This window comes from Pelodiscus sinensis, chromosome 27 (genome assembly GCF_052426305.1).
Source record: "Pelodiscus sinensis isolate ZL-2025 chromosome 27, ASM5242630v1, whole genome shotgun sequence".
Classification (NCBI taxonomy): domain Eukaryota; kingdom Metazoa; phylum Chordata; order Testudines; family Trionychidae; genus Pelodiscus; species Pelodiscus sinensis.
In genome coordinates this window covers 7045668-7071052 of record NC_143078.1, presented here as the reverse complement: position 1 = coordinate 7071052, position 25385 = coordinate 7045668, and the positions used below count along the sequence as shown (strand labels likewise).

Sequence of the window (25385 nt, the reverse complement as noted above, 5' to 3'; positions counted from 1 at the left end):
TCTACTGCTTGAGCTAAAAGCCAGCTGGCCCTCAGCTAGGGATGTTAGCCAGTAGTCGACTAGCACAAGCTTACTGGGTGGTCGACTGGAATATCGACTAGTCGCTTCCTCCCCTGCCTTGCTGAGAGGCAGCAAGGGGGGGAAACAGGAGCCAGCGCTGTGAGAGCCGGCGCTGCCTCTATCAGAGGCAGCAGGAAGGGGAGAAGGGAGGCTGCTACGATTAGCAATTCCTAACTGGTAACATCAGATCTGCTCCTGTAGGTGCTGCACATCTCCCACAAAGTGCCAAGCACCCACAACCGTTACCGTGAGTAGGAAACCAGGGTACCTAGCACCTCACAGGATCCGGCCTGTTGCTAATTTCCTGGCCATGTTGGTTGCTTGGCTAATTGATTTTGCTGAAGTGCTTTAATAAGCAAGACGCACTTCCTCAAAGGGGACTTGTGTCTGCAGACGCGTCTCTGTGCTCTCCAGGGTCGCGGCAAGGCTGCCGGTGAGCAGCTTATAGTAATTTGCTGGCTGCATGAACCAGCAAGTTGATTTCATAGTTATTTCCCAAGCCTTCCTCTGGCCCAAGCCCTCCTCCTCTTCCCATCCTTCAGGTCCCTGAGAGTTGTTCCATTAGCTTCAGAGGGAAAGCTCGGTGTTAATACTAGTCTCCTAAAACGCCATGGTTCCAGCAGCTGGGGCCGTGATGGCGTTACAGCCGCAATGTGAATTGTGTTTTGATTCAAAGAAGGGATGTAAAATCCTGATTAATCAGTTAACTGGTTAAACATTAGTTAACCCACAGTTTAACCATCTAATTGGGATTCTGGGTGATGGTAACTGGTAACTGGTTACCAGTTCACATCCCTAACTCAAAGCGGTCCCAGTTTCTTTTTTTCAAGTGAAATTAGAAAGTGATAAAGCATGAGAGAGATTCCTGAACCCAGTAGCTTTTAGAAGCTACGCACAGGTAGGAGCTCTGCTCCCGCATCCTGTACTGCTTCCTAGGAAAGCAGAAGTTCATCTACAGCTGCCATTTATTCCCCAACTAAATGCAAATAACCCTTCTCTCTGAGCCGACGGGTGCAAAGGAGCTTGGTTGTGTCCTCACTACAGGCGAATCCTTTAGCAGCCAAGAGCTCCCACTGTAGCCATTTGGCTTGGTCTTCAGTTGCACAGTGTTGCCAACGCTTGTCATTTTTCTCACAAATCTTAGACTTTTTAGAGATTTTCCTAAGGCCCCAGCTGCTGGAACCCCAGTGAGGTATGAGGTTAGCAGTTCATCAGCAGAGCTCAGTGCTCTACAGCAGGATCGATGGATTTGTGGGGCCAGGTGGAGGGGGCCAGCTCTGTACCCCCAGAAAGGGTGGGGCTGAGGGCAATCAGCCCTTACCATCACCCAAACCACAGTGCACCCCCCAGCCCTCAGAGCCCTGTGGAACGGCAATCCAGCAGCAATTCAAAGGGGCACGGGGCTCTAGCCTCTGTTGCTGCCGCAGTAGCAGTGGTGGGGGCTGGGAGCTCCAGGCCCCCTTAAATCTCCAGGCCCCAGGGCAATTGCCTCCTTTGTCCTTCTTCCCCCACCCATCGGTGAGATTGGCACAGGACATTAATATCATTTATTGTTCCCATTTCACAGATGGGGAAGTTGGGGCACCAGGACAGGAAGTGACTTGCCCTGGTCCCCCAGCCAAAGCAATGTCAGATGCAAGCTTCAAATCTGTCTCCGGAATGCCCATCACTAGGCCGTGCTTTCATTTTTAAAGCCCATTTTTAGCCCTCAGGGTTGTGGAGAGATGCTAGAAAATGTGAATTGAGTGCAACCTAAAAGCACAGAAACCAGAAGGCACCGCAAAAGGCCTCACCCTTTATTTTTTTTAAATGTCTTCTGGTTTTGGAGGAGCAGACTTGTGCTCTTGGTGCATATTGGGGGAGGGGTTCTACTTGTTCAGGCAGAGAAAAGGGGTCTCAAGAATGTGTAAATTCATGCTCACTTTAAAGCTAGTGAGAATGATGCAAAGCTGCTTTGGTATAAAGGAGAAACAGTTCCCTTCTCTATTTCTATACTCCAAGAACAGCCAGAGGCCTCTGGGACCCGATCCTATGTTGGTGGAAACTGAGATAATTCCATTAACTTCAATGGAACTATACTGATTTGCACCAGCCCTTGGCTTAAAATGGCTTTTATTTTAGAGGCAGTCAAAAAGCCACCAGCAAGACCAGCTGAGACCACAGCATGTAAAGCTCTTGGCTGTCACGGACTGCAGCCGTGCTGGGAACAAACTAGCTGGGTGCCGGCAGACAAGCAGCATGCTTCGAAATGTCAAGGTGCAGGGCCCAGGAAACAAAAGGATCTGTGTCATACCGGTAAATAGCAGAGGAGCTTCATGGGAATGTTTAGTGCACAAGGAATGCAGGGAGAGTAAGTAGGAAATCAATAAGCAAGGATCATTTAAAGTCGCATTCCACACCCCTCTGTTGGCAAACCAGGGCAGCCAGAGAGCTGCTGTATCCATGTAAGCTATTTACCCACAACTCCCACTGGAGAGAAGCTACATAAGGAAGGAAATCTCTGCTCCAGTTTGTGGGTGAACAGCAGGGCGTGTACCGACAGAGATCTTCTTTTGCATCAGCTTCCTGCCCAGAATTCCTCCACTTTCAGAGCCACAAACTCAGGATGGGCGTTAGGTAATGGAAGGGGCTTAAAAGCAGTTTGTAATTGGCTTCAAGGACTTTGCTTGAGGATTCTGTGTCCTAGTGATGTCCCTTTCCTGGGGGCTGTATCTTGTAGAGAGGCGTGTATGGCAAGACAAGACACACGGCTAAGCTTCCCAGCCGGGTTCAATGCACAGAGGGACGACTCCTTTTGGAAAGTGCAGAGCACCTCAGCACAGCTGCGAGAGCTTTGGTGAGAGGGCTCTGTCCCTGCCATTAAATAAAGCTGAAGTCACTGCAGCTGGGGTAGGCAGTGCAGCTGTAGGACAGAACTAAGCAACCCAGGAGGCTGGAAACAAGCTTCCTGGAGCGTCCCTTGAGACTCTGAAACAGAGATCTATCCCACAAACTCCAAACCGTGAGTTGGGTTTAGCAGATGGGGAAAAGAAAAGGGATACCCCAAAAGCTATTGCCCTGTTGGACATTCACACCAGCAGGTGGTGTTAGCAGACTGGGGGGGAGTGTTTTACTTAGCACAGTGCTCACCAGCCAGTAGATCACAATCTACCAGTAGATCTTGGACTCTGACAGGTGATCCTGACTGGTTTGGCCAGGAATCTCTCAAGTGCTGGCACCTCAGTTGCCTCTCCACCTACTGCCATGCTGCTCCTGCCCTCTGCCTTGGAGCTGCCCCCCGGGAGCCTCCTGCTTGCTGTGCAGAGTGTGGGAGGGAGAAGGGGGAGGAGCGCTGATGTCAGGGTGTCCCTCCTCCCCCCACTCCTGTACCCCGTCTCCACACAGAGAGAAAGGGAGGGCGGGAGCTTGGCAATGCAAATCTCTGTCACTCTCACACAGTGTGTGTGTGTCTCTGTCGTTCTCACAAGCACACGCTGCCCTTCACTCTCCTCTCCCGACCCAACACATACGTGGGGGGTTCTTGTTACTTCTGTCAGTGCTGGCAGCGTGGGCTGGTCTTGGTTTCTGACTGGCCTGTGCGTTTCAGAACGTTCATTTCTCTCTTATGCTTAAATTTAATGATTTGAGCAGAGAGTTCTCAAATGCCAAACCTGTCGTGGCTGGAGTCCTTATCCCCATGGCAATTGCTGCTCCTGGGAGTGGGTGGCATGTCCCTGCAGGCCCTGAGAGAGGCAGAGCAGGGGGTCTCCACATGCCGTCCTTGCCTGCAGACACCGCTCCTGCAGCTCCCATTGATCAGTAACAGGGAACCATGGGCAGTAGAAGCTGTGGGCTCCGTGCCTGTGGATGAGGGGTAGCACAGGGCACCAAGGAACTATTGCTGTATGTGCCAGCTGCTTTCAGGAATGGTGCAGGGCCAGGGCAGGAGTAATCCTGCCTTAATGCCACTGCTCCACCACCCGGAAGCCGTCTCAGTTAAACGGTGCCCAGACAGAGCTTGAATCCCTGTCCCAGCCCTGAACCACCTCCTGCACCCAACCTCCTGCCCCAGACATGAGTCCCCCTGTGCCCCAACTCCTTCCCAGAGCCCTGAAACTCCTGAAGCCCCTCCTGGACCCCAATCCTCCACCCTGAGCTAAGCCCAGAGCCCCTCCCACACTCCAAACCCCTTGGCCCAAGACCAGAGCCTGCACCCAACCCTCTCTCCCAGCCTGGTGTGAGTGAGTGAGGATGGGAGAGGAAGGGGGATGCAGTGAGCAGGGGGAGTCCTCAGAGAAGGGGTGGAGCAGCATCATGGCCTCAAAGAAGGGGCGGGAAGGAAGTGGGGCCGGGAAATTTGGATTTCAGGTAGATCTTACATTGCCCCTAAAATTGAAAAAGTATCTTGTGGTTAAAAAGGTTGGAGCCCACTGACTTAGCATATAGATTAGTGAACTGTCTTGAGGCTGTGTTCTCTTTCCTCAGCGATGTGAATGAAACCAGAGAGACGGGTTCAGTGCTTCTGAGATAGGCGCTATCTCCTGTTAAAAGGTTCCCTGGCAGTGTTCCCTGTAGCCACTTGGGAACCTCAGACCAGGAGCGGGATGAGGCCCCTAGCTTGCCTGGATCCAGCCCCCAAGGCTCAGGGCTCCCTTCTCAGCATTGGGGAGACCATGGTGGCACTCCAGCTCCTGCTGTCCCCCTGGGGGGCTGGAGCATGCAACATCTACTAGCCTGGGCCCCCTTAGGCTCTGGTGTGTGACAGGAGCATGAGGAGGGTCTTTCTGTTTCTCAGGCAGGGGCCACATCTGGGGTGGGAGGGTTGTTTCGTGTTTTTTGTTTTGTTTTATTTACTTCTCACTTGTGTGTGGCCCCCAACTGTGTTTTTTCTTTGGGTCAGCTCAGCAGCCCCTTCCCCAAAAAACTTTCCCCGCCCTTTGTTAGCAGATGGTCCACAGCCAGCCGCATGTTTCTATTGGTGGTGCACCTCTGTACCTGCCTTGGTGCACATCACAAAATGTATTCTGCACATGGATGGGGAAAAAAAATAGGGAGACCGTTGCTCCCAGGAAAGTTCTGTAGTGACTTCAGCACTTTGGAGCGTAGGTTTGACAGGGTAGTGGTTGGTAGTTTGAGGAGGGGCCTTGTATTCATTGAGCCAGAAGTATTGCTAGAACTCATTGAACAGTTTCAAGTAAGATTTGAGATCTGGTGCGCTGCTCTCAGCCCGCTTAGGATCATGGCAAACACACCATTGCAAATCCTGTTACGCTTTTATTAAAGAGACACAAAAGCTCAAGCCACGACTCTAACGTTCTGTCTCAACACAGCGGTTTCTAGAATGAGACTCGCTCCTTTGCGTCTGTCCCATAGGGCTGAGAGGCTGGATTGACTGGACAGGGGGCCAGGACATGCTTTTCCCCAGGTAATGTTCTGCAGTAAGGCCCTGATTGAGCACAGCCATTAAGCAGACCCTTAACTTTAAGAAGGTGCTTGATTCCTAATAGCAAAGCCCTTAAGCGCATGCTTAACTTCAGCAGATAAACATGCGCTTAAGTGCTTTGGTGAAGGGAGTGCTGGAGTTCAATGCTCGGCTGTGTAAAGGACGAAATAATACCACACATATAGTAAGCTAGCTATGCGTTGTCTGCCATTAATACAGTAGCCTGGAGTAAGGAATAAAGACCAAATTCTCATTGAAAACCTATTGATTAGCAACTTCCTGCTGAAAAAAATTATATGTTGTCGTCACTTTTTATTCTGTGTTCCTTAGAATTGAGCAAAGATAAAAGCTAAACACTAAGCTTTGATGATGTGCATTATCCCGTAGCAGCTGGCGGTAGTTGCAACCCAAACAAAGGAACGGCCAGCAGCCTGAAGTACACAGTTCTTGCAGAGTAAAATTTGGTATCTTATTTTCTAAGGAAGGGTTTTAGACTTATCGATTCGTGAGGTTAGAGAGGTTTGGGGGGATTTTTGTTTTTTTGTCTCCATGACCTTGTTTATCTGAGTTGTCCCCTCTGGGAGAAGACATGAAAGATCGTTTTTGAGACAGTTGCAAATGATTTTGAAGCTAAAGAGAAAGGGGCTGCAGAATCAAAAGGGTAGATGTCAAAGAGAGAGCGAGTGTGATTGATTGGTTAGTTTTCTTTCTGGAAGAGGTGGCAAGAAAGAGAAATGTGGATTGAGGGAAAGGGAGTCCAGGGAGAGATCACTGCAAAAGTGTATTGAAATCTGGCATTTGTTTATGGAGTTTGGAATGGAGCCTAAGGGAATTATGTACCTAACTCAAAGGGTGTCGGACACTTGTCTATCTAAGGCGGGGGTGGGCAATAAGTTGCCCATAGGCCAGATGCCGTTCACCAGGCGTAGCCCCAAGCTTTTTATGAGACTCTGAGAAATATAATCATAGCACTGTAGGACAGGTAGTCCAGTCCCCGTATTCCCCAAGACAGGACTGTTACCTACACCATCCCTGACGGGTGATGTTAGCAACATAACACCGACCAGGAGCAATGGGTCAACACCAAGTAAAGGGTTGACGAAGATCTCCGAAGACGTTCTGCTTGGATTTACTTAGCTATTTCATAGAATCCTAGGGCTGGAAGAGACCTCAGGAGTCATCGAGACCAGACTCCTGCCCACAGCAGGACCAACCCTGCCTCTGCTTCGGACCAGTTCCTTGACCACAGCAAAATGGCCATTTGCTTTGAGCTTATGGAGTGGTACAAATTAAATGCAAGGAGCACCTGTAATTGGCCCACCTGCTGGTGAGCGCTCTGCTGCAGCCAAGTGGTGCTGTGCAGGGTCCTTGCCTGGTTGCCCTCACGTCCTGGAACCAGGGCCTGACAAGCTAGTAAGTATCTGCTTGTGGCTGGTCTCTGGCCACTGGGTCTGGGTTTTACCCAGATCTAGGCTCAGCTCACACTGGGAGCAAGCCGTAGTGCTGATCTCCCAGTCAGGGTATAGACTTGGCTGGGTCGAGCTTCTTTTATACCCCTCTTCTGGGTCTTTTATACCCCTCTTCTGGCTGCTGCAGAGACAGCCACTCTATAGTATCTGGAGGACCTCTTCTCTGCTCCTCCTGCTGGGATGGGGAGCGGCTAGGGGGCGTTGGGGCCTAGCCCAGCCCATCACAGCGCCATTGAGGGGAATTGCTCTTAAACAACCCATTGAGAGAGGGCACATGTTTCAGGCCCCCTGATACAGACATCTGAGGTTCCAGCCAAGTGAAGTGCCAGGCTAGAAAGCTTAGCAGCCACCAATGACCTAAAAAGACCAAACACACCAGAAGAGAACACACAGGGGGAGAGACACTGATTCTCTTTCATCCTGACCCAGGAGGCGGCAGCGTGCGATGCCACCGTTCCAGCCTGGTGGCGTTCGGTTTGCACTTCACACTGGTGTAAATGACGGCGCAAGGGGCAAAGCAAACGGCGCATCAGGCTCAGAAACGCCTCGCTAGGCCCGCTTGTTCACGATGTTTATACAGCAGAGGTGGAGCAGGGTCTGTTTGTACAGCGCCTAGCACAGAGGGGGGGGCCGATCCCTGGCACAGGCTCCCGGATGCTGCCACGGTGTAAATAATCCCAGTGACCTCAGTGGAGCTGTGGGCCGAGGGAACGCTTTACACCTGCATCCCACCAGAGGGCAGCATCCCACCCAACTACGAAGACCTCAGCAAGGCAGACGGCATTAGCAGCCGGTTGCAAAAGGTCCAGTCTGAGCAGGAGAAGCTGAATTTTCTCCCCTCTGAAAAAAGCCCATCAGAATCCAGAGGCTGTGTAGCTATTTTTAATCAGCTTTCAGACAGACGTAACTGAGCTGCCTCTTGCTAACTGTGCTGGCCCCTTTGCAGGAACTCTCACTGACATCTTCGTGAAAAGAACGTGGACGTCCGGGGCGTTACCCTGGATTGACAGTGGTGTGAACGACAGCTGGGCGTAGCCTTGAGAGCCTGCTGCTAGTTCAGCAGAGGGGAGTCGGGCCACTGATTTGCATGGAACAAGAATAGACTCTTTGCCTTGATTCTGCAGTCAGATCTGAACCCTGGGGGGATGTGAACCGCAGGATCAAACTCCTGTGCCCCTAGGGCAGGAGGCTGGTTTTGCAATGCATTCACAGATCACTTGGGGAATGTACCACTCTGCCTAAGGGACCCTGCATAGCCACTCACTGAATCCTGCCTTTCTCAGGCAAAACATGCATTATGATCTATAGGCTTCACCCCTCACCTTACAGCAATAGAACCCCTGACTCCCGCCAAGAGGCGTAAGTGAGACCCGGGCCCAAGACTGCAATGGAAACTTTGTGTCAGTAAAGCCTGAGTAAAAGCTTCAGTGATGCTTGTTTCTTTCATACCCGCTTCCAGGCAGAACAGCTTTGAAGGTGGGTGGGAGAGATGTGGTTATTTAAGAGGCACGTGGACCATAGCGTTACACCAGACAACGTCTCCTGGAACTTATGGGGCAGGTGGAAGAGGGGAAAGACCTGATTTCCCTTGTGCTGGGGAAAGAGAGTGAAAGATGCTGCTTCTGCCCAGTAGCAAAGCACATAAGGACAAGAGAGACACTGGGAGGCTTGCCGGGTTAAACATAGAGGTTCCTGCGGAATAAAATTCTGCTGCCTGATGTGAAAAAACTTCCCTTCCCCCGTCCTCCATCTCACCCAGGAGGCATAACGTGTCCTCTAGTCCCACATCCATTCCATGTTCTGGGTGCCAGGCAAACTGCAAGGCTCACCGGCCATGATGGCAGCTGGCACGGAGCTGCCGTTCTAGAGCACACCCGACTCCGTCACCGTGTCCTCGTAGGACTGGTAGAAATCTTTCAAGCACCCCTGCTGCAGCTGGATCTCTGCCACGGCTGCAGGATGGCTCTGCGTCAGGCCGGTAGTTTTCCGGCTGCAGAGGCTTCCGTTGGAGATTTGCTTCTTGAGGCCCGGGCGGACGCCCCGGCAGCAGGAGAAATGCCGCAGGGTGTCATGCAGGAGGTGCCCGCTGAAGAACATGTAAATCCAGGGGTTGCAGCAGCTGCTGAGGCTGGCCAACAGCATCGTGATGGTGAATGCTACGTTGGTGGACTCTGCAAGGAACATGAAAAACACCACCCGTTAACTCTCCAGAGGGGCACTGACAAAGAGGCAGCGTGGTCCGTGCGGGGGTGGGCAGCCTGGAGCTCCAGAGCCACATGCGGCTCTTCAGGACTTAATAGGCGGCTCCTGGCATAGGTACCAAATCTGGGGCTGGAGCTACAGGTGCCAACATTGCACTGGTGCTCACTGTTCAACCCCAGCTCTGCCCTAAATCACTTCCCCTTAGTCTCCTGCCACTTCCTACCCTCTCCACTGAGCCTGTCACACCCATGTCCCACTGAGACAGAGCTGACGCCAGTGAGCAGGAGGAAAGGGAGAAGGAGGCACTGACCAATGCGGCTGCTCGTGGGCGGGATGTGCGGGGTGGTGGGGAGATGATCGGGGCTGGTGACATAGAACTGTTGCTCTTGGGCAATGTGCATTGGTCAATTCTGGCTCCTTCTCCGGGTTTGGTCGGCCACCTCCTCTCCAATGGGCGAGGCGTGGGCCTGCCATGTAGGTTCCGTCCCTCCCCCTCTTCGTTTGTTCCTTCGATTTTAAACTTTCAGCGCAGTGGGGCAGGGATTGTATGTGGGCGCAGCCCTGTGCTCTAGGGGGCGCCGAGCTCAGTTTGGCAGTTGCCGCTGTCAGACAAGTCGTGATACAGGTTGAACCTCTGGGGTCTGGGACTCTCTGCTCTGGCAACACATTGTAGAACTAGCGAGCCCCAGCAGAAGAGGTTGCTGGTGGCTCGGAGCGGAACTGCCGGGGGGGCTAGCCTACTTGTCACCCATCATCTCTCACCCCTGCCAACACACCCGACCCGGGGCCTCGCTGCACGCTGTCCAAGGAGGCGATCTGACCTCAGCAAACAGAAACCTCCTTTTTCTAAAGTCTGCAATTGTCTCAGCAACAGCCTGCAAGGGGCTGGGTGCTGAAGAACTGCTAGGGACGTGCGCAGCCCAGCCCCATAGAGGAAGAGCTGCTGGCCTTCCCGGAGGTCACTGAAACCATAACAGATGCCGTTAAAATCCTCCCCTTTCTTTCATGGCCTGTTAAGGACCCAACCTGCAGAGCTGCTCCTTGTGGGCAGTCTGGGATTGCAGTGGGCAATGAGGCTTGTGCTGTATGTAGAGGCAACTGTGCATGCTGCTGGGCAGGTAGAGATTGCCGCCTTGGCTAGATTTCTACTACAGCAGCGATCTGGATCTGCAGGCATTTCTCCACAAGCACGACAGGCGAGCACGGGCTCCGCCATCTCCATGATGAGTGTAAGCAGAAAATAAGATGCAAGACCAGATTCCCGCATGCTTGTGAAGTGGGGTCCACTCCTCAAGCGGTCCAGACGATGCCAATGGGCCACTCGGTGAGTGAAGTGCCACCCAGCATGCGTAAGGTGTCTGGGGACCGATGGGAGCTGGGTTATTCTGTCCAGACCGATGGGGCAGTGACCCTGTTGCTAGATTCAAAGCTTTCCAAGCCCGCTGAAGTGAGCAGAACGGCTCCCACTGATTTCAGTGGGCTTTGGATCGAGTTTATCGAGGGAGCTGGCTGCCGTGTCTGCAGAGAGAGTTTCTTTTCTGTAAGAGCCGGTGCAAGGTTAGCAGCTGCTGCGAAACTGGTGTATCTGATCTGCTCGGTGACCCTGCAGGGGGTTTTGTGCGTGAGACAGGAGCTGACTGTCAACAGCTCCTTTTCTAACTAGTCTCAGAGGGCTAGCCATTAGGGGTGTTAACCAATTAAACGGGATTTCACATCCCTAGCAGCCAGATTAGTCGGTAACTTGAAAAACAATGAGCAGTCCTGTGGCACCTTAGAGGCTCGGTCATGAGCTTTCTTGGGTAAAACCCACTTCCTCAAATGAGTTGGAGTGGAAGTTACAGAATCTGGGGTGTATATATAACCGCAAAAGCAGTTACCTGTCCATTGTAGGCCCCGTGTTTAATTAAGCTAATTAAGTCAGGGTGCATGTGTCTCATTAATATTGTGGAAACACAGATATCAAAGGCGGGGGGAATTGCCAATTAGCAGGTAACTGTTTTTGCAGTTAGATATACACCCTGGATTCTGTAACTTCCACTCCAATTCATCTGTTGAAGTGGGGTTTATCCACGAAAGCTCCTGACCTAATATATTTGTTAGTCACTAAGGTGCCACTGCTCGTTGTTCTCTTATTAGGTTTATCTGAAGTCACCTGCTAGCTGCTTATATATCCAGGTATGGCAGCTATTCTGATATGTTTCTAAGCCCGTGTCTTGAACTGAGAGAGTCTGACTCTATTCTTCATATGTTAGGCCCCGTCTACAGTGCTCTAGCAGTGTAAAGGAATGATAACGTGGGCATAGATTATCTTTACACCCCTGCCAGAGCAGAGTAAAGGGGTCCTTCCCTTAAATGAGAATCTGGCCCAGGATGTTTTCTCTAATGCAGTGTTTCTTAAACTGTGTTCCGTGGCACACCAGTGTGCTGTGAGGCAGTTGGAGGTGTGCCACGGAGAACAACAGAGTTCAAAATGGCCAGGGGCAGGTAATTATTATTATTATTATTATTTTTTGCTCAATAACTCCCCCCAGGACCCCCTCCCCCCATTTTTTTTTTCTCAACCAAAAAGCCTTGGTGTTCCTCATTTTAAAAAAATTATTGTTTGGTGTTCTTAGGTCTTGAAAAGTTTAAGAAACACTGCTCTAATGGATCCTTGGGCAGTAACTAGACCAGATTCTGGTCCCACACTAGACTAAATCTGGAGTAATGCCACTGACTTCCAGTGGAGTTATTCTGGATTTGTGACATTGTAGCATTTGGCCCACTGTTTTCTGACCAATTTGGCTGTGTAATCTAGCATGAGATCTGATTCCCATTCAGTAGGAATACTTTATCACTAGAGGAGTCTTATTCAAATGATATAAGAGGCTAGAACAGAAAACAATGTAAATGATCCCATCAGAACTTTGTAATGGGTCTTCTTTAGAGGCTGAAATCCTCCTGGACTCTGTGAAAGACAGGCATGGAGGCATTAGGCCTTATTAGGCATATAGGATCATTATAATTCAAGTTCCTTGTCTTCTCCTCTGCCAGTGTCTGAAATGAAAGACTTAGAGAAGTATGACTAGGTGAGAACTCCTACCAGTGCAGCAGTTGTTAATTATATTCCACTGATCGTTAAATATGCAGAGGTGTTGATTGGACTGATGGCTCCGTGGGAACTGAATTTCAGACCCAAGCACTGTGTAGCTGTGGCTCTGTGCCTAACAGGTGACATTCACCCTGTGCAGAGAGTCAGCACAAGACTTAGATATTACTTAAGTCCCTTTTTAATCTTTGGAGTTGAATTATGGTTTCTGTGCTGGCCCTTTGCCCAGGGGCTGCATTTCACTCTGACTGAATATCCAGATATAAAATCATAGAACACTAGAACTGGAAGGGACCTAGAGAGATCATTGAGTCCAGTCCCCACTCCGCGTGGCAGGACCAAGCACCATCTAGATCATCCCTGACAGATGTCTGTCTAACCTGCTCTTAAATATCTCCAGTGATGGAGATTCCACAACCTCCCTGGGCAATTTATTGCAGTCACCACAGAGTAGAGTGGAAGAATGGCTTCTCCTGTCTTGCTCACAGCACTCCTGTTAATGCATCCCAGAATCATGTTTGTTTTTTGCAACAATGTAAGACTGTGACCTCCTAAATCCCTTTCTGCAGTATTCTTTCCTGTTCCGTATGCATGAAACAGATTGTTCCTTCCTCAGTGGACTACTTTGCATTTGTCCTTATTAAACTTCATCCTGTTTATCTGTAAAATGTGAGACAGTCGGAGGAAGATGTGCAAAAACACTTGGAAGATTTAGGAGCGCTAGTCCCATTGGCTTTCACTGGATTTATTTTAAATTTTTTGGATGACTGATTATATTAGAAGCCTTGGGCTGTGTCCAGACTCAGGGTTTTTTTCGAAAAAAGTAGCCTTTCTTTGAAAAAACTTCACCTGCGTCTAGACTGCAGCCTCGTTCTTTCGAAATTAAATCGAAAGAACGCGGCTTTTCTTTCGACGGCGGTAAACCTCGTTGCACGAGGAAGAACGCCTTTTTTCGAAAGTGCTCTTTCGAAAAAAGGCGTTCTTGAATGCCAACAGGGCTTTTTAGAAAGAGAGCATCCAGACTTACTCGCTGCTTTCTTTTGAAAAAGCGGCTTGCTTTTTCGAAAGTACTGCTTGCAGTCTAGGCGCTCTTTTTCGAAAGAGGCTTGCAGTCTAGACATAGCCTTTGATAGGAGTCTATTACTTTACACAGAAATAAATAAAATCTCACGTGTGCCTCTGACAATCTCCTCCTAAAAACACTGCTACCTTTTGTATCTACAGCTCTTTGTGGCATGTTTTCCTCTGAAATGACTCTGATGAAAGTAACACAGACACACTGCTTGTGTCTGAAAAACCAGCTGGTCCTCAAGTGTTGCAAAGCTTTGACGCAAGAACAAGGAAATCAAAGTCGCGCCAGCACATTTTGCATCAGGGATAACATCTTAGCTCTTTGCACTGAAACTCTGTTAAATGCACTTTGGGATGAGACATTGGTAACCTTTTAAATTCCACCCGAGTGAAAAACCTAGCATGTAAAATTATTACAAAAAATGAATGGAGCTTTGTTGGCAGTGTGCCTCTGATCTGTTTGGAAATAATTTTAACCATAGGGAAGAGTGGAAAAATCTGCCAGCCCATTTTTGGGTCTCAGAGGCTATGTTTACACTGCGGGGGTTTTCCAGGATACTGGAAACACATTTGCTCTCCCCCCCCCCTTTTTTCGGAAGAGCAGACGCGTTCTTTCAGGGATCCTTATATACCTCATTCTACGAGGAATAAGGGCTTCTCCAAAAGAGGAGGCTTTTCCGCCATTTGGCCCCGTCTACAGGGGGCCAAATGTAGAAAAGCCTCTTCTGGAAAAGCAATTGGAAATAGCTATAGTATAGACATAGCCAGACTGAAAAAGGTTGGGAACCATTCAGAGCTAAAATACACACCTTCATACTGCTCACTCTAAGCTAAATGGAGATGAATGATTATTAAATACATCAGTTTAATAAACTACTCTGTTTGTATGAGCGAGAGAAAAACAGACAGACACGCATCTGGTTTGTATGAAATGTATGCTGTTCAGTCTGTGTGACTGTGTTTGTACCTTTATTGAATGCATGCTTCTGTGCATGGAAGAGAGGCTAGATGAGTGAGGATATCTCTGTGCACAGAACGTGTGTGCATAGTCTTTGTGCGTATCCAGACTCTGTGTCTAAAGAATCTCTCGGATGGTGAGTGATTAGCTTTTTGTGTGTTTATCAAGATTTTGGTGTCTGCCAACAAAATTTTTCTGCGTATTGGAGGGCTGTGTGTGTTTGTGTTAGTGTGCTGTGCATGTTCTCTGTGCGTGGAGCCCTGCACAGATACACACATTTGTATCTACATCTCTACCCGCAAAAATGGGCTGTGGATACCCACTTCCATATCTGCCAACCTAGATACCTGTGGATATGAAGCGGATATCAATGGGTCTGCTGTGCTGTGTGTGTCTTCCATGTATGCATGTAGTGTGCCTGTGCTGCATATGTGTTTCGGGGGTGTATGGACTGAATTCTGCATGAGTGCATTCTTTCTCTGTGCTGAGTGCGTTGGGGTATGTCTGGACCTGTGCAGGGGGCAAAGGTCAGGCTTTAGAAGCCAGTGGCTCCCTGGGTGCCGACATCCACACCCCAGCCTGGGTCTGGTTGTTACTGGCGAGCTGTAGGAGGCACCCCCCCCCCCGGCTCCCTGCCTGTCTCCCATCACTTACCATCATCAGGGGCGTTCTCGTCCCACACCGACCACATCTGCACGCTGAAGAAGGGCGCCCAGCAGGCCACGTAGGCCAGAACGATGACAAAGGTCATCTTGACCGTGCGGATCTTGGCCCTGGAGATGGTGCGCACGCTGCTCACCCGGGAGGGCTGCCCGCAGGGGCACCTGGCTCCTGTCTCCGCCCCGCTCTGCATCTTGCCCCGGAGGTTCTTGCAGATCTTGTGGCAGATGAGGCCGTAGCAGACAGTGAGGACCCCCACGGGCAGGACGAAGACGCACAGCGTGGTCCAGGTGACGTAGGCCCGGGCTCCCCAGGGGTACCTGAAGTCAGCCCAGCAGTCCAGCACCCCAGAACCCTGGCGCACCTCCCGCAGTGAAAATATGAAGATCTGGGGCAGGCTGAGCAGGGCACTGAGCATCCAGGTGGCCCCGATCATCAGGTAGGCCTGCCTGCCCGGCTGCTGCAGGGTGCGCAGCGGGTGGCACACAGCGATGTAGCGGTCCAGGGTCATCATGATGAGCATGTAGGTGGAGGCGAACATGCTCAGCACCTGCAGGTACTTGACGGCCCGGCAGAGCAGGTCCGGCCCCAGGAAACGGTAGGTCACCTCCCAGATCATCTGGGGCAGCACCTGGAACAGCGCCACCCCCAGGTCCGTCAGCCCCAGGTGCAGGATGAAGAGGTGCATCCGGCTCATCTTCTTCCGCAGCCGGTACATGGTCAGCAGCACCCCCAGGTTGCCCACGGCGGCCACCGCCAGGATAGTGGCCAGCACCCCAATCTCAGCCCGGGCCAGCTCCTCATCCCGGGTTTGGAAGAGGGTCCAGTTGAGATCCCCCACCTGGGTCGGGACGTCCCCAGGGCTGCTGCGGGGCGTGCTGTTCCTCTCCCAGCCCGGCTCCATGGCTGGGCGAGATGGGCGTGGGAGCTGGCAACTGGCTGGCAAGGCAGGAAGAGAGCAGCTGGGGCTGGAGGCCAGCTGGGAAATTCTTTTTCAAAGCCACATGTTTAAAACAAATCCCTCCAGTGATCTGAGCTGGGGACGGGGGGCTCCGTTTCCTTACCCCCAAATCCCAAAGCTGGTCTTTTCTTGAGAAGCTGAGTGAGTCCGTCTGTCCTTTTTCTCTCCCTGAAGCTGCTTGTCGGTTTCAGACAAGTCCTGAGCTAGCTGAGATCAAATCCCCTCTCCTTTTACCCTGGTCAATTTCAAATCTTCTTGAGCAATGCAATGCCTCCCTGGAAATCTCCCACATCCCTATTCTCCCCCTTGTGCTAGCCAGATCCAAATCCCCTTTTCCCCCACAGGCTGGTCAGCTCCCAAATATTTCCCCCCCAGCTGTTAAATAGAGGTCTTCCCCCCTGGAAATTTCTTGTTTCTAAAAATGCAGACAAGAACCTTAGAGATGCTCCAGCTACTTGGATTTTTCATCCGGAGGGTAACTTTTGAAAAGGCAGGTTTCTGGTGCCTGCTTAGGTGCTGTCGTGCTGTCTGAGTGCAGCCTGCGAAGTGTGAACAGTGTCTGGCTTGGGTCTGGGTTTTATAGCCTGGCAGCCGACTGCCTTCTCCTGCTCCGTTCTATTCCTCTGCCACCCTGCTGCTGAGCCGCAGCTGGCTGGAGTCAGACGCGGGAGCACGTACAGGTGGGTGTCAATTTCCTCCCTTGCGAAATAAAGGAAGATGCCCTGCATCTCCCCTGCTGAATATCCCTGCTCCTTCTACTTCTCCTACAACGCTGTGATTTCCAGCAGTTCACCAGGCTTGTTTTCACCACCAGTGACTTATCTGCAGGCAGAGGGTGCCGGACCCCAACACCCCTCCCCCATCCTTAAATTGCCTCTTTCATTGTTTTAAATCTTTACATGCTCAGTAGCCTCCCAGACAGGGAATGTTTCTATCTCTTCTCTCACCCTCATTCAGTGGCTGGCATTATTACCAGCCTCAAGCACCATGGAGAGCTATGTCTTTCTTTGTGCAGCTCCGATACCTCCCCTTCCTTCCAAGATTCCAGAGAGAGAGAAGGTGCAGGAGGCAATATCTTAAGCTTTGGGGTTTACAGGAGCCTCCTTCAGGGTGTCACAGCTATTTACACACGGTGCAACATATTGTTAGGCATAAGCAGCAGTGGTAACCAGAAGGACACTGGGGGGGGGGGGCCAACTTCAGGTAGGTGGGCAAGGATGGAGACATGGAGTAAGCCCCAGCTTTCCTGCCCTGCTCCCGGCTGGAGGCCCCGACCAGCTCCCTACCTGCTGAAAGAGCTGGGGAACAAGGAAAGCCGTAGGTGGAACCTGGATGCAAAATAGATGGACCATGGTCCCCTTTAGCCCACCCATGGCTACACCACTGATAAGTAGGTAGCACCTCTGGCGAGAGAGCATTCAAGGTGATGTGGGCACTTAGCAATTCTGGAGTCGGGGGGGGGGGGCAAAGCAGGTTGTTGTGAGGAGCCGTAAATGCAGGGTCTGCGCGGGGACCTGATTTTGAATATCTTGTTACGAACTTAAGCTCCAGGCTTGTCTTTTCAGCTTGCTCTGCAGGTTCCCTTAGAGGGCTGACGCCAGGTCGGGAGTGACGGTTTGTGAGCAGCGACTGGGCACGGGTGATGAGTGGTTTTGTCTCATCATTTTTTCTGCATCGGAAAGTTGTAGTAACCGTCTCCTTTCACCCACATAGTTGTTGTTAGGGTACTTAGTGCACTGGGGGAGGTACAATCCACCCCCTGCAGCCCAAGATTTTCACAGCTAACGGACTGATTTGAGTCGCCGATATCGATCTACGTTGTAAAGGAAGTACAAACTGAAGGCCTGATCCAATTCCTGTTAAAGTCGGTGGAAAGATTCTGATGGACTTGAGTGCCCTAAATAACCCAGCTCTGTCTGTGATTCATTGTGTAGCCTCCCCCAGCCTCCATCTGTGCAATGGGTGAAGGATACTTCCCTCCCTTACAAGAATTTGGTGAGACCGGTCAATGCCGGATAACCTGAACAAGCCCTGCTTAGTCCTCCTAGCCCAATTACTGTCGTTTTGGTTCATCAGATGGAAAGCCATCCCCCGTAGGACAGGGAGCAGAAACCTGGCTGCTCCGCTGTGGTTAGTTCAGGACAACCTAGGAGCCAGTCTCTGGACTGTTTGGTGGGAGAGTGATGCCAGCAGCTTCCCCACAACCAGGGAAGAAGAAAAACCCATCTTCTGTGAATCCACCTGCAGAGCAATTTCAGTCTTCAGTCTGGAGTAACTGCCCAGTCTTCCTTGTCCTGCATTTAGGGGGTGGGCCACATGCAAATTCATGGGAAGGGAAAGGGAATGCAAGCACACGATAATCCCCGTCAGCGGGCAAAGTGCATTGCATATATGTTGAGTAAAGAGCAATGCAATAAATGACTCCGTGAGACATGCTGCAGCTTTTGTCAACAGGCAAACGCGTTGGAAATTACAGCGCCGAAAATACAGATGACGGACGTACCTCTTATGAGAAAGAGACTGTTTCTTGCTGGCAGGAGGGAAATTGTGGCCTTGTGGCTAAACCCTGGGGCTGGATTTGAGACGTTTTGGTTTCTGGGCCCAGCTCTTCAAAATGTGGCTTTGGCCTAGTCGCTTCCCCGTTCTCTGTAACGGGGACAAGGATATTGCCTTGCCTTTTGGGAGTGCAGTGAAGTTGAATGCATGGGATGCTTGTAAAGTGGGTGGCAATTCTCTGCTGGAGAATGCTCCGACAGCAGAGCCTTATAAATGCACACATGTTTTATGTTAATTAGAAGGGAAAAGAGGATTTCCCCCAGCTTTTGGGTTTAATACCCCTCCCCGGGATTTTCACTTCTTTACACGAGAGATCCCTTTCCCTGTTTTTTCCTTTCAAAAACTATTTCTCTCTCCCCGGTGCCCTGGTTTTTCTCACTTTCCAGCTATATTCCTTCTTACTAGGAGTCTTCCTGCTCTGAGCAGGGGCAGATAACATGGTATTTCAAACACTGGCAGTCCCCTGCAACCTGCTGTCCTCCAGGAGCTAACTGCTGCCACCATTGGTGGAGACTGTGATCAACTGGGTATGGTACACTGTAGCAATAACAAAAATCCTGGTATAGACACAATCTCAGAGTAGATGGGCTGAAAATGAGACACTCTCCTCCCTCTCCTTGCTTTGTGTGGGTGTGTGGGCCATTGTATATGGTCGCAAGAGTCTCTTGGGGTCACGAGGCTACTGTTCTTAATCACAGAACAGAAAGGGAACTCGCAAAGTTGTCAAGTCCAGTCCCCTGCCCTCGCAGCAGGACCACGTACTGTTCAGATCATTCCAGACGGGTGTTGCTCTAACCTGCTCTTAAGTATCTTCAGTGATGGAGATTCCACAACCTTATCTTGAGGATAAGCAGGGAACTGAAATTTACAAAATCCTGGCATGGTGGGAAAGGCTTTGTTTAATTGTTAATACACAGTTCACTAGCTGTACGATGGGGATAAAAATCCTTCTTTACTCTCCAGCTTTTGTCTGACTTAACTGTTGTAATTTCTGTGGGGGCAGGGACAGTCTCTCGTTGTCTGTGTACACTGCTAAGCCCAGCTGGGCCCTGATCTCAAAAAAAGAGCTTTGAAGAGGAATGTAAGATGCATTATTTGTCATTATCTCTGCTCTGGAAAGACTGGTACCAGTAGAGTTTGTATCTGCATAATCACAAGAGGTTGGGATTCTGCAGTGATGGGCACGGTATCAGGAAAAGCATAGAATAGAACCTAGCACCGAAGACTGGTATATTTATCTGTGTTGCAGTGTTCATTCTGACAAGGTTCAGAGGTAGCCACGTTAGTCAGTTTCCACAAAACCAATAAGGAATCCAGTGACGCTTGTTAAAGACTACCCATTTATTATGGCTCAAGCTTTTGTGAGTTGTGGCTCACTTCATCAGATGCATGAAGTGAATGGAAAAAGGAACAGATTGTAGGGATATAGAGATGGGAGTGTTACATCAAAGTTAATTCAATCCGGGTGGATGTGGACTGTTAGCCTCTAAAGTGACACCAGACTCCTTTTTACTGCTCATTCTCTAGATGCTCACTATGGCTTTTTCAGGCCCAGGGGAAAGGATTTTAAGGTTTGTTTTAATTTTTGTACACTGTGATGTGTCAGAATGATTGGTTTGGATCCAGAACAGCAGGAGGTTGCCACAAATGAGAGCCTGAAGTGTGTTGGCAGAGCTTTGAGTTTGGAAGTTTGAGCAACGTCCGCTTCTGCAGTGCCTGTAAGAAACAAGGGCTAATGGTTCTGTACTTTCGCAGGTGCTACGCTGAAAAACGAAAAAGCTGAGGCTTGTGACTGCAGTTCATGCTATTACAATATTCAGTTTTATTAAAGTATCAGATCAAAGTCAGCAGCGTTTTTCTCACACTACCAACCATACAATGTGTGTTATTTTTATGTCATCTTTGTGTTCACACAAAACAGAAATAATTGGCATCTCTGTTCCGTGTAACAAAATTGATTATACTTGTCAATAACTAATTCTGCTGCCATTCCTTGCAGAAAAAAATTTAAAATTAAGTCTAGGCCTTGATGTAAATTGTTTATTCTGACATGGGATTTGTTGCCTGCAGGTGATTTGACAGCTGTGACTCAGGATATTTGTGATATTATCATTGGTTTTCCTGTAAGAGTTCTACTAATTTTTTAATAAAGGTTTGCAGTTCACCTCAGAAGGGCACAAGGAGCACTGCTTATATTTACTCAATGGTCATTCATGTTCAGGAGTTGACCCTATGCACAGAAACTGTGCATCCCAATAAAATGTATATCTTAGGTACTGGAGTTGTTAGAGAGAGAGAGGGAGGGATGTATTACAGGGATGACTGCAGTTTTTTACAATTGAGAGTCAAACCACTACTTTTCCAGAAGATAACATAAGAGAGACCATAAAGGGTTAGACCAAATATCCATCTAACCCAGCATCCTGTCCTCCAACAGTGGCCAATGCCAGATGGCCCAGAGGGAATGAACAGAACAGGGAATCATCAAGTGATCCGTCTCCTGTCACCCAATCCCAGCTTCTGACAAACAGAGATTAGGAACACCATCCTACCTAATAGCCATTGATGGAGCTAACCTCCATGAATTTATATAGTTCTTTTTTTAACCTTGTTATAGTTCTGGTCTGGACAACATGCTCTGGCAAGGAGTTCCACAGGCTGACTGTGTTGCATGAAGAAAAACTTCATTTTAGAAAAGGGATATATAAATGAAAAACCACTTGAAGGTAGAGGTGATAGGAAAGATTCTGGAGAGAGAAGGATGCATCTAAATAGTTTCAGGGCAGGATTTTGATCTCACTTACATGAATTTAAGTGTGGAACAATTCTCCCAAAGTTAGTGCTCTTACTCTGAATTTCCACCAGGCTAGCTGAGCAAAGAATGTGTTTCTAAAAATATTTTCAGAGGAATGATGCTAAGCCACAACATAAAAATTAGCCTTCAAAGGAATAAATCAAAAGACATCATCAAAGAGCAACATGGACAGTGGAGAAGTCTTTCAAATAGATCCAACTTAAAACATAAACACATGGGCTACGTCTACATTGGCACCCCTTTCCGGAAAAGGGATGCTAATGTAGACTTCGGAATTGCAAATTCCACGGGGGATTTAAATATCCCCCCCGGCATTTGCATTTACATGGCTGCCGCTTTTTTCCGGCTTGGGGATAAGCCGGAGAAAAGCGCCAGTCTAGACGTGATTCTCCGGAAAATAAGCCCTTTTCCAGAGGATCTCTTATTCCTACTTGGGCAGAGCCAAGGACAGCTCAGAATGAAGAGCTGTGTAGAATCTTGTCTCCAGAAGCCTGGGAGGCACCAATCCTCATACTGAGAGGGGAAACAGGCAGGAGAATGGATTAAACCAAGAGATGCCACAGGAGGCACTGGAATGAGCCCCCAGTACAGTATATACCCAGGAAGGGGCAGTGATGTCACACGAGGCTGTGTGTCTCGGCCAGAGGGCTGAGTAGCCAAAAAGGCTTTTAAAGGGACAGTGCAGGCAAACACACTCGACCAGAGAGGGCTCTCACGGGAGACGAGGGTCCCCTTGTTACACTAGTGGTGCCACTTAATTAGCTTCTTCATCCCTCTCCGAGCCCCCACAGAGCTCCCTGAAATAGGAAACAGCCATGTGAGGCAGCCAGATGGCGTGCTGGGATGGACAGGCAGAGGGCTAACAGGAAGGGCCATAGTGAGACCCATTCAGGGAGCAGAGCTGGGCTGGCTGTGGCTAATGAGGTCACCCCCCTCCACCCCTTCAGAGTGGGCTCAGCTGGGAGCCGGAAGTTTTACCGGGGAAAGAGATCAGCGCTGTGTGTCAGGTTTTGTGAAGTCCCCAGGCTCTTTGCAGACTGGCTGTTGACTGGCCCAGAGAAGGGAGGGGAGGGAGAAATGAAGCATGTCACTGTTCCGTATAGCAATGCTGACTTCTTTCCTTTGTGTTTAGGCCAGCCGCACTGCAAATCCCACTCAGGATGGGCGAGAGCTGAGTGCTAATGTGAGGGTCTGGCCAGCTGGATGGCACAACACAGAGATGACCTGGAGGAGGCTGGCTGGTAAGTAGCATTCTCCTGGACTTTCCAACCCCCCATTAGATGATGTGTCCCGAATAATCCAATCTCCTCCCACCAGGCAGTTCAGCAAGCACAAAAGGGCTGGATGCTCTGGGTGTCAGTGGATTTACTCTGTTTAGCCCCACTCCGGATCTGAGCCCATGGCCTCCAGCTGAACTGGCATCTGCTGTTACCAGCTGTTTGCCCAACAGCCCTGCCTATTACCTTTCCAGTCTGAAGTCGCATGGCATAAAGTTTCACTGCAGTATTATTGTTAACTCCAGTGTTCAAATCCAGGTAATGCAACAACACCCCTGCATAACCTCATGGCAAGGTGTCGCTTTTCTGCTCTGACGTCCATTGTTAAAGGATCCCTTTAAGCCATGTGAAGGCAGAGAGGAGAGCATGTGTAGGACAGTATCTCCAGCTCCCACGGGAAGTCTGCAGCTGTACCACCGTGGGTTGTGAGAGTGTCAGACCTCCTTAGAAAGCAGGGTTGAGGCTAGGCTACTATATGGATGGGAGAGCAGCTGGAAGGATTGTTGGTTAGCTTCTCCTATAGTGGGTGCTGCTGTTATTTAGCTGCTGTCTCAGGCTAGGTCTAGACTGGGAAGGTTTGGTGACATAAGTCGCCAAAAGTGAAAACTGGTCAAACTAGTTCTTCTACCTCCCATTGTCGCCATTTCATGGCCACATTGCTAGCACCCTGCTGACGGCTAGAGCAAAGCATTGTGGGTAAGCATCCCACTGTGCAGAGTGGTGGGAAGGCAGCACTGATCCCTGTGCTTTTTGGGGTTCCCTCATAGCTCTCGGTGCTGAAGAATGTCAAAGCACCACAGCCGTCTCTCCAGCCCTCCCTCTGCAGCAGCTGCCTGCCTGTCAATGCGTCCCTAGAAGAACAGAACAGGAACATTCCAATGATTTGTTTCTTTGCTCCACTAACACAGAAGCTCGCTCAGCTGTCAGATGCTTCCCAGAGCTTTGAAAGGGGAGGGGCACAGGCCTACAGGCAGGGCCAGCCAACAACATTTTGGCACCTGAGGAGGGGAGCTCAAATGACAGCCCCATGCCCCCTCGCTTGAGCCAAAACTTTGAAAGGTCTCTATTCTGCCTTCTTCCTGTTGTACTCCTCTCATGGGACTGCTCTGCTACCTCCATATGCACCAGAAGCAGACACAATTTTCTACACTTTGTGTCCTAGTGGTGCCCCCTCACAGTCTGGCACCTGAGGTGGCCGCCTCAGTTCGCCTCATGGTAAGGCCAGCCCTGCCTGCAGGGCAGCAGAGATCACAAAACACTGAGCAGAGCCATCAGGCCAGGCACTGTGGGATACAGGCAGAAGCCAGTTCTCTAAACAAAACAGAGTCCATATTGGCTCTTTGTTGACAATAACGGGAGGCGAAAATACAAAAGTCTCTTTCGGGTGGACCTTTTTTGTCACTAAAACTGGGTGTCTTTCCCAACAAAAGTTGCATTGCCGTATAAAAGCTCTCACTGCCTTGTCCCCAAAAGGCAGTTTTTGGTGACAAAATGTGCCAGTGTAGACAAGGCCTCAGTGAGATGTTGGAGTATATGGTCTTTAGCATTAGATCTAAAATGACAAGGGGTTCTTAAAGCACCTGGGCACTGTTTCAAGTGTGGGTAGAGCTGGGTCTTTGCTCTGGGATCCTCGCAATGTCTCTCATGGATTCTGTCCATCACCTACTCCCCTACATTCCTCCTGCAGTTTCAGTTAGATACAATATTTCTTCCTTGCCCTAAAACACCTGGCCATTGTTGGCTGCTCTGTTATAAAAGTTGTGCATGGCAATTTAGTTGTGGGTGTAGGTTGTAAATCAGCGTGAAGTTTGTAAAGAGATATTCTATAAATCAGTGAATAACTATGGTATACATAATTAGCCTTCCTACACGGGTGTCAATTATAAGCCTCAGTAAACTAAATAAATCAATAATACAGCTCTCTGCCTACATGCAAATCTATTTCCCAGACCTCTTGTGTGCTGACTCTCCTGGAGGTCCCCCCTCTGTTGTGGAGGCCCAATTCATTTGGCATTTGAGCACTCTGTATTCTGGTAGGACTGGAATGTATTCAGTTTCCAGCTGAGCTGTCACTGAGGCTGACTTTTCACATGCATGATGGACTCTGTGCAAACCGACATTTTAGAAATATTTGCAAAAGGAGATTTTAAATGCCCCCCCACACACCCTGCTCCCCCCAGCCCAGAAAAACAAATAGTGCCACTTCTTGTTGGTGCACCTCACCCTTTGCAGATCAGGATGCCGAATCATGGACCAAATAGTGAGTTCAAGCCAAATCTGTTCAGGAAACACACATTGTAAAAAGGCACAAGACCATATCTTTTCTCCATCCGCCTGATGGTGACATACACATGGATTAATGCAATTACTAAGATCCTGCTGTATAGCTTGTCTCATACTGTCTTAGAACAGCTAATTTTCTGTCCCTTGTCAGTAAATCAAAGTATAATATTTCTCTTGACTACTATTCCACATCCTCCCCTTTCCCCTGCAAAATACAGAGTTTGGGATCTTTTATGAGCATTAGTTTAAAAAGCATTTGGCAGCAGAACTGAGCGTCAGAAAGACGTCTCGTTGATGGCAATGGACTTAGCATTTCTCCCAGTTGTAGGGACTATTTCTTTCATGGGTTGAATATCTTAACATTTTTCCAATTTGATTTTCATGGTTATCTTTTAAAATAACCCTGATATGCAGCCTGCATGTGGTGATATCACACAAGATACATTCTCTTGCATCCCATTGTAGGTATGGCTTTACCCTTGATTGTCTGAGTCAATGGGAGCTTTGTCATTGGCTCAAATGAGAACAGAACTGAGCCCACAGGGACTGATTTCTCCTGAGGT

At 49.6% G+C, this 25385-nt stretch overlaps 1 protein-coding gene across 1 annotated transcript; it reads right to left on the bottom strand.

Annotated features, from left to right (window-relative positions):
• Positions 1-8670: 8670 nt before the first annotated feature.
• Positions 8671-15834, bottom strand: AVPR1B (arginine vasopressin receptor 1B). The gene is made up of 2 exons (XM_075910326.2): positions 14925-15834; positions 8671-9122 (listed from the first exon to the last, which is right to left on the bottom strand). The coding sequence occupies exons 1-2, from the start codon at positions 15832-15834 to the stop codon at positions 8815-8817; spliced, it is 1218 nt and encodes a 405-aa protein (XP_075766441.1). The 3' UTR covers positions 8671-8814.
• Between the last annotated feature and the right edge of the window lie 9551 nt (positions 15835-25385).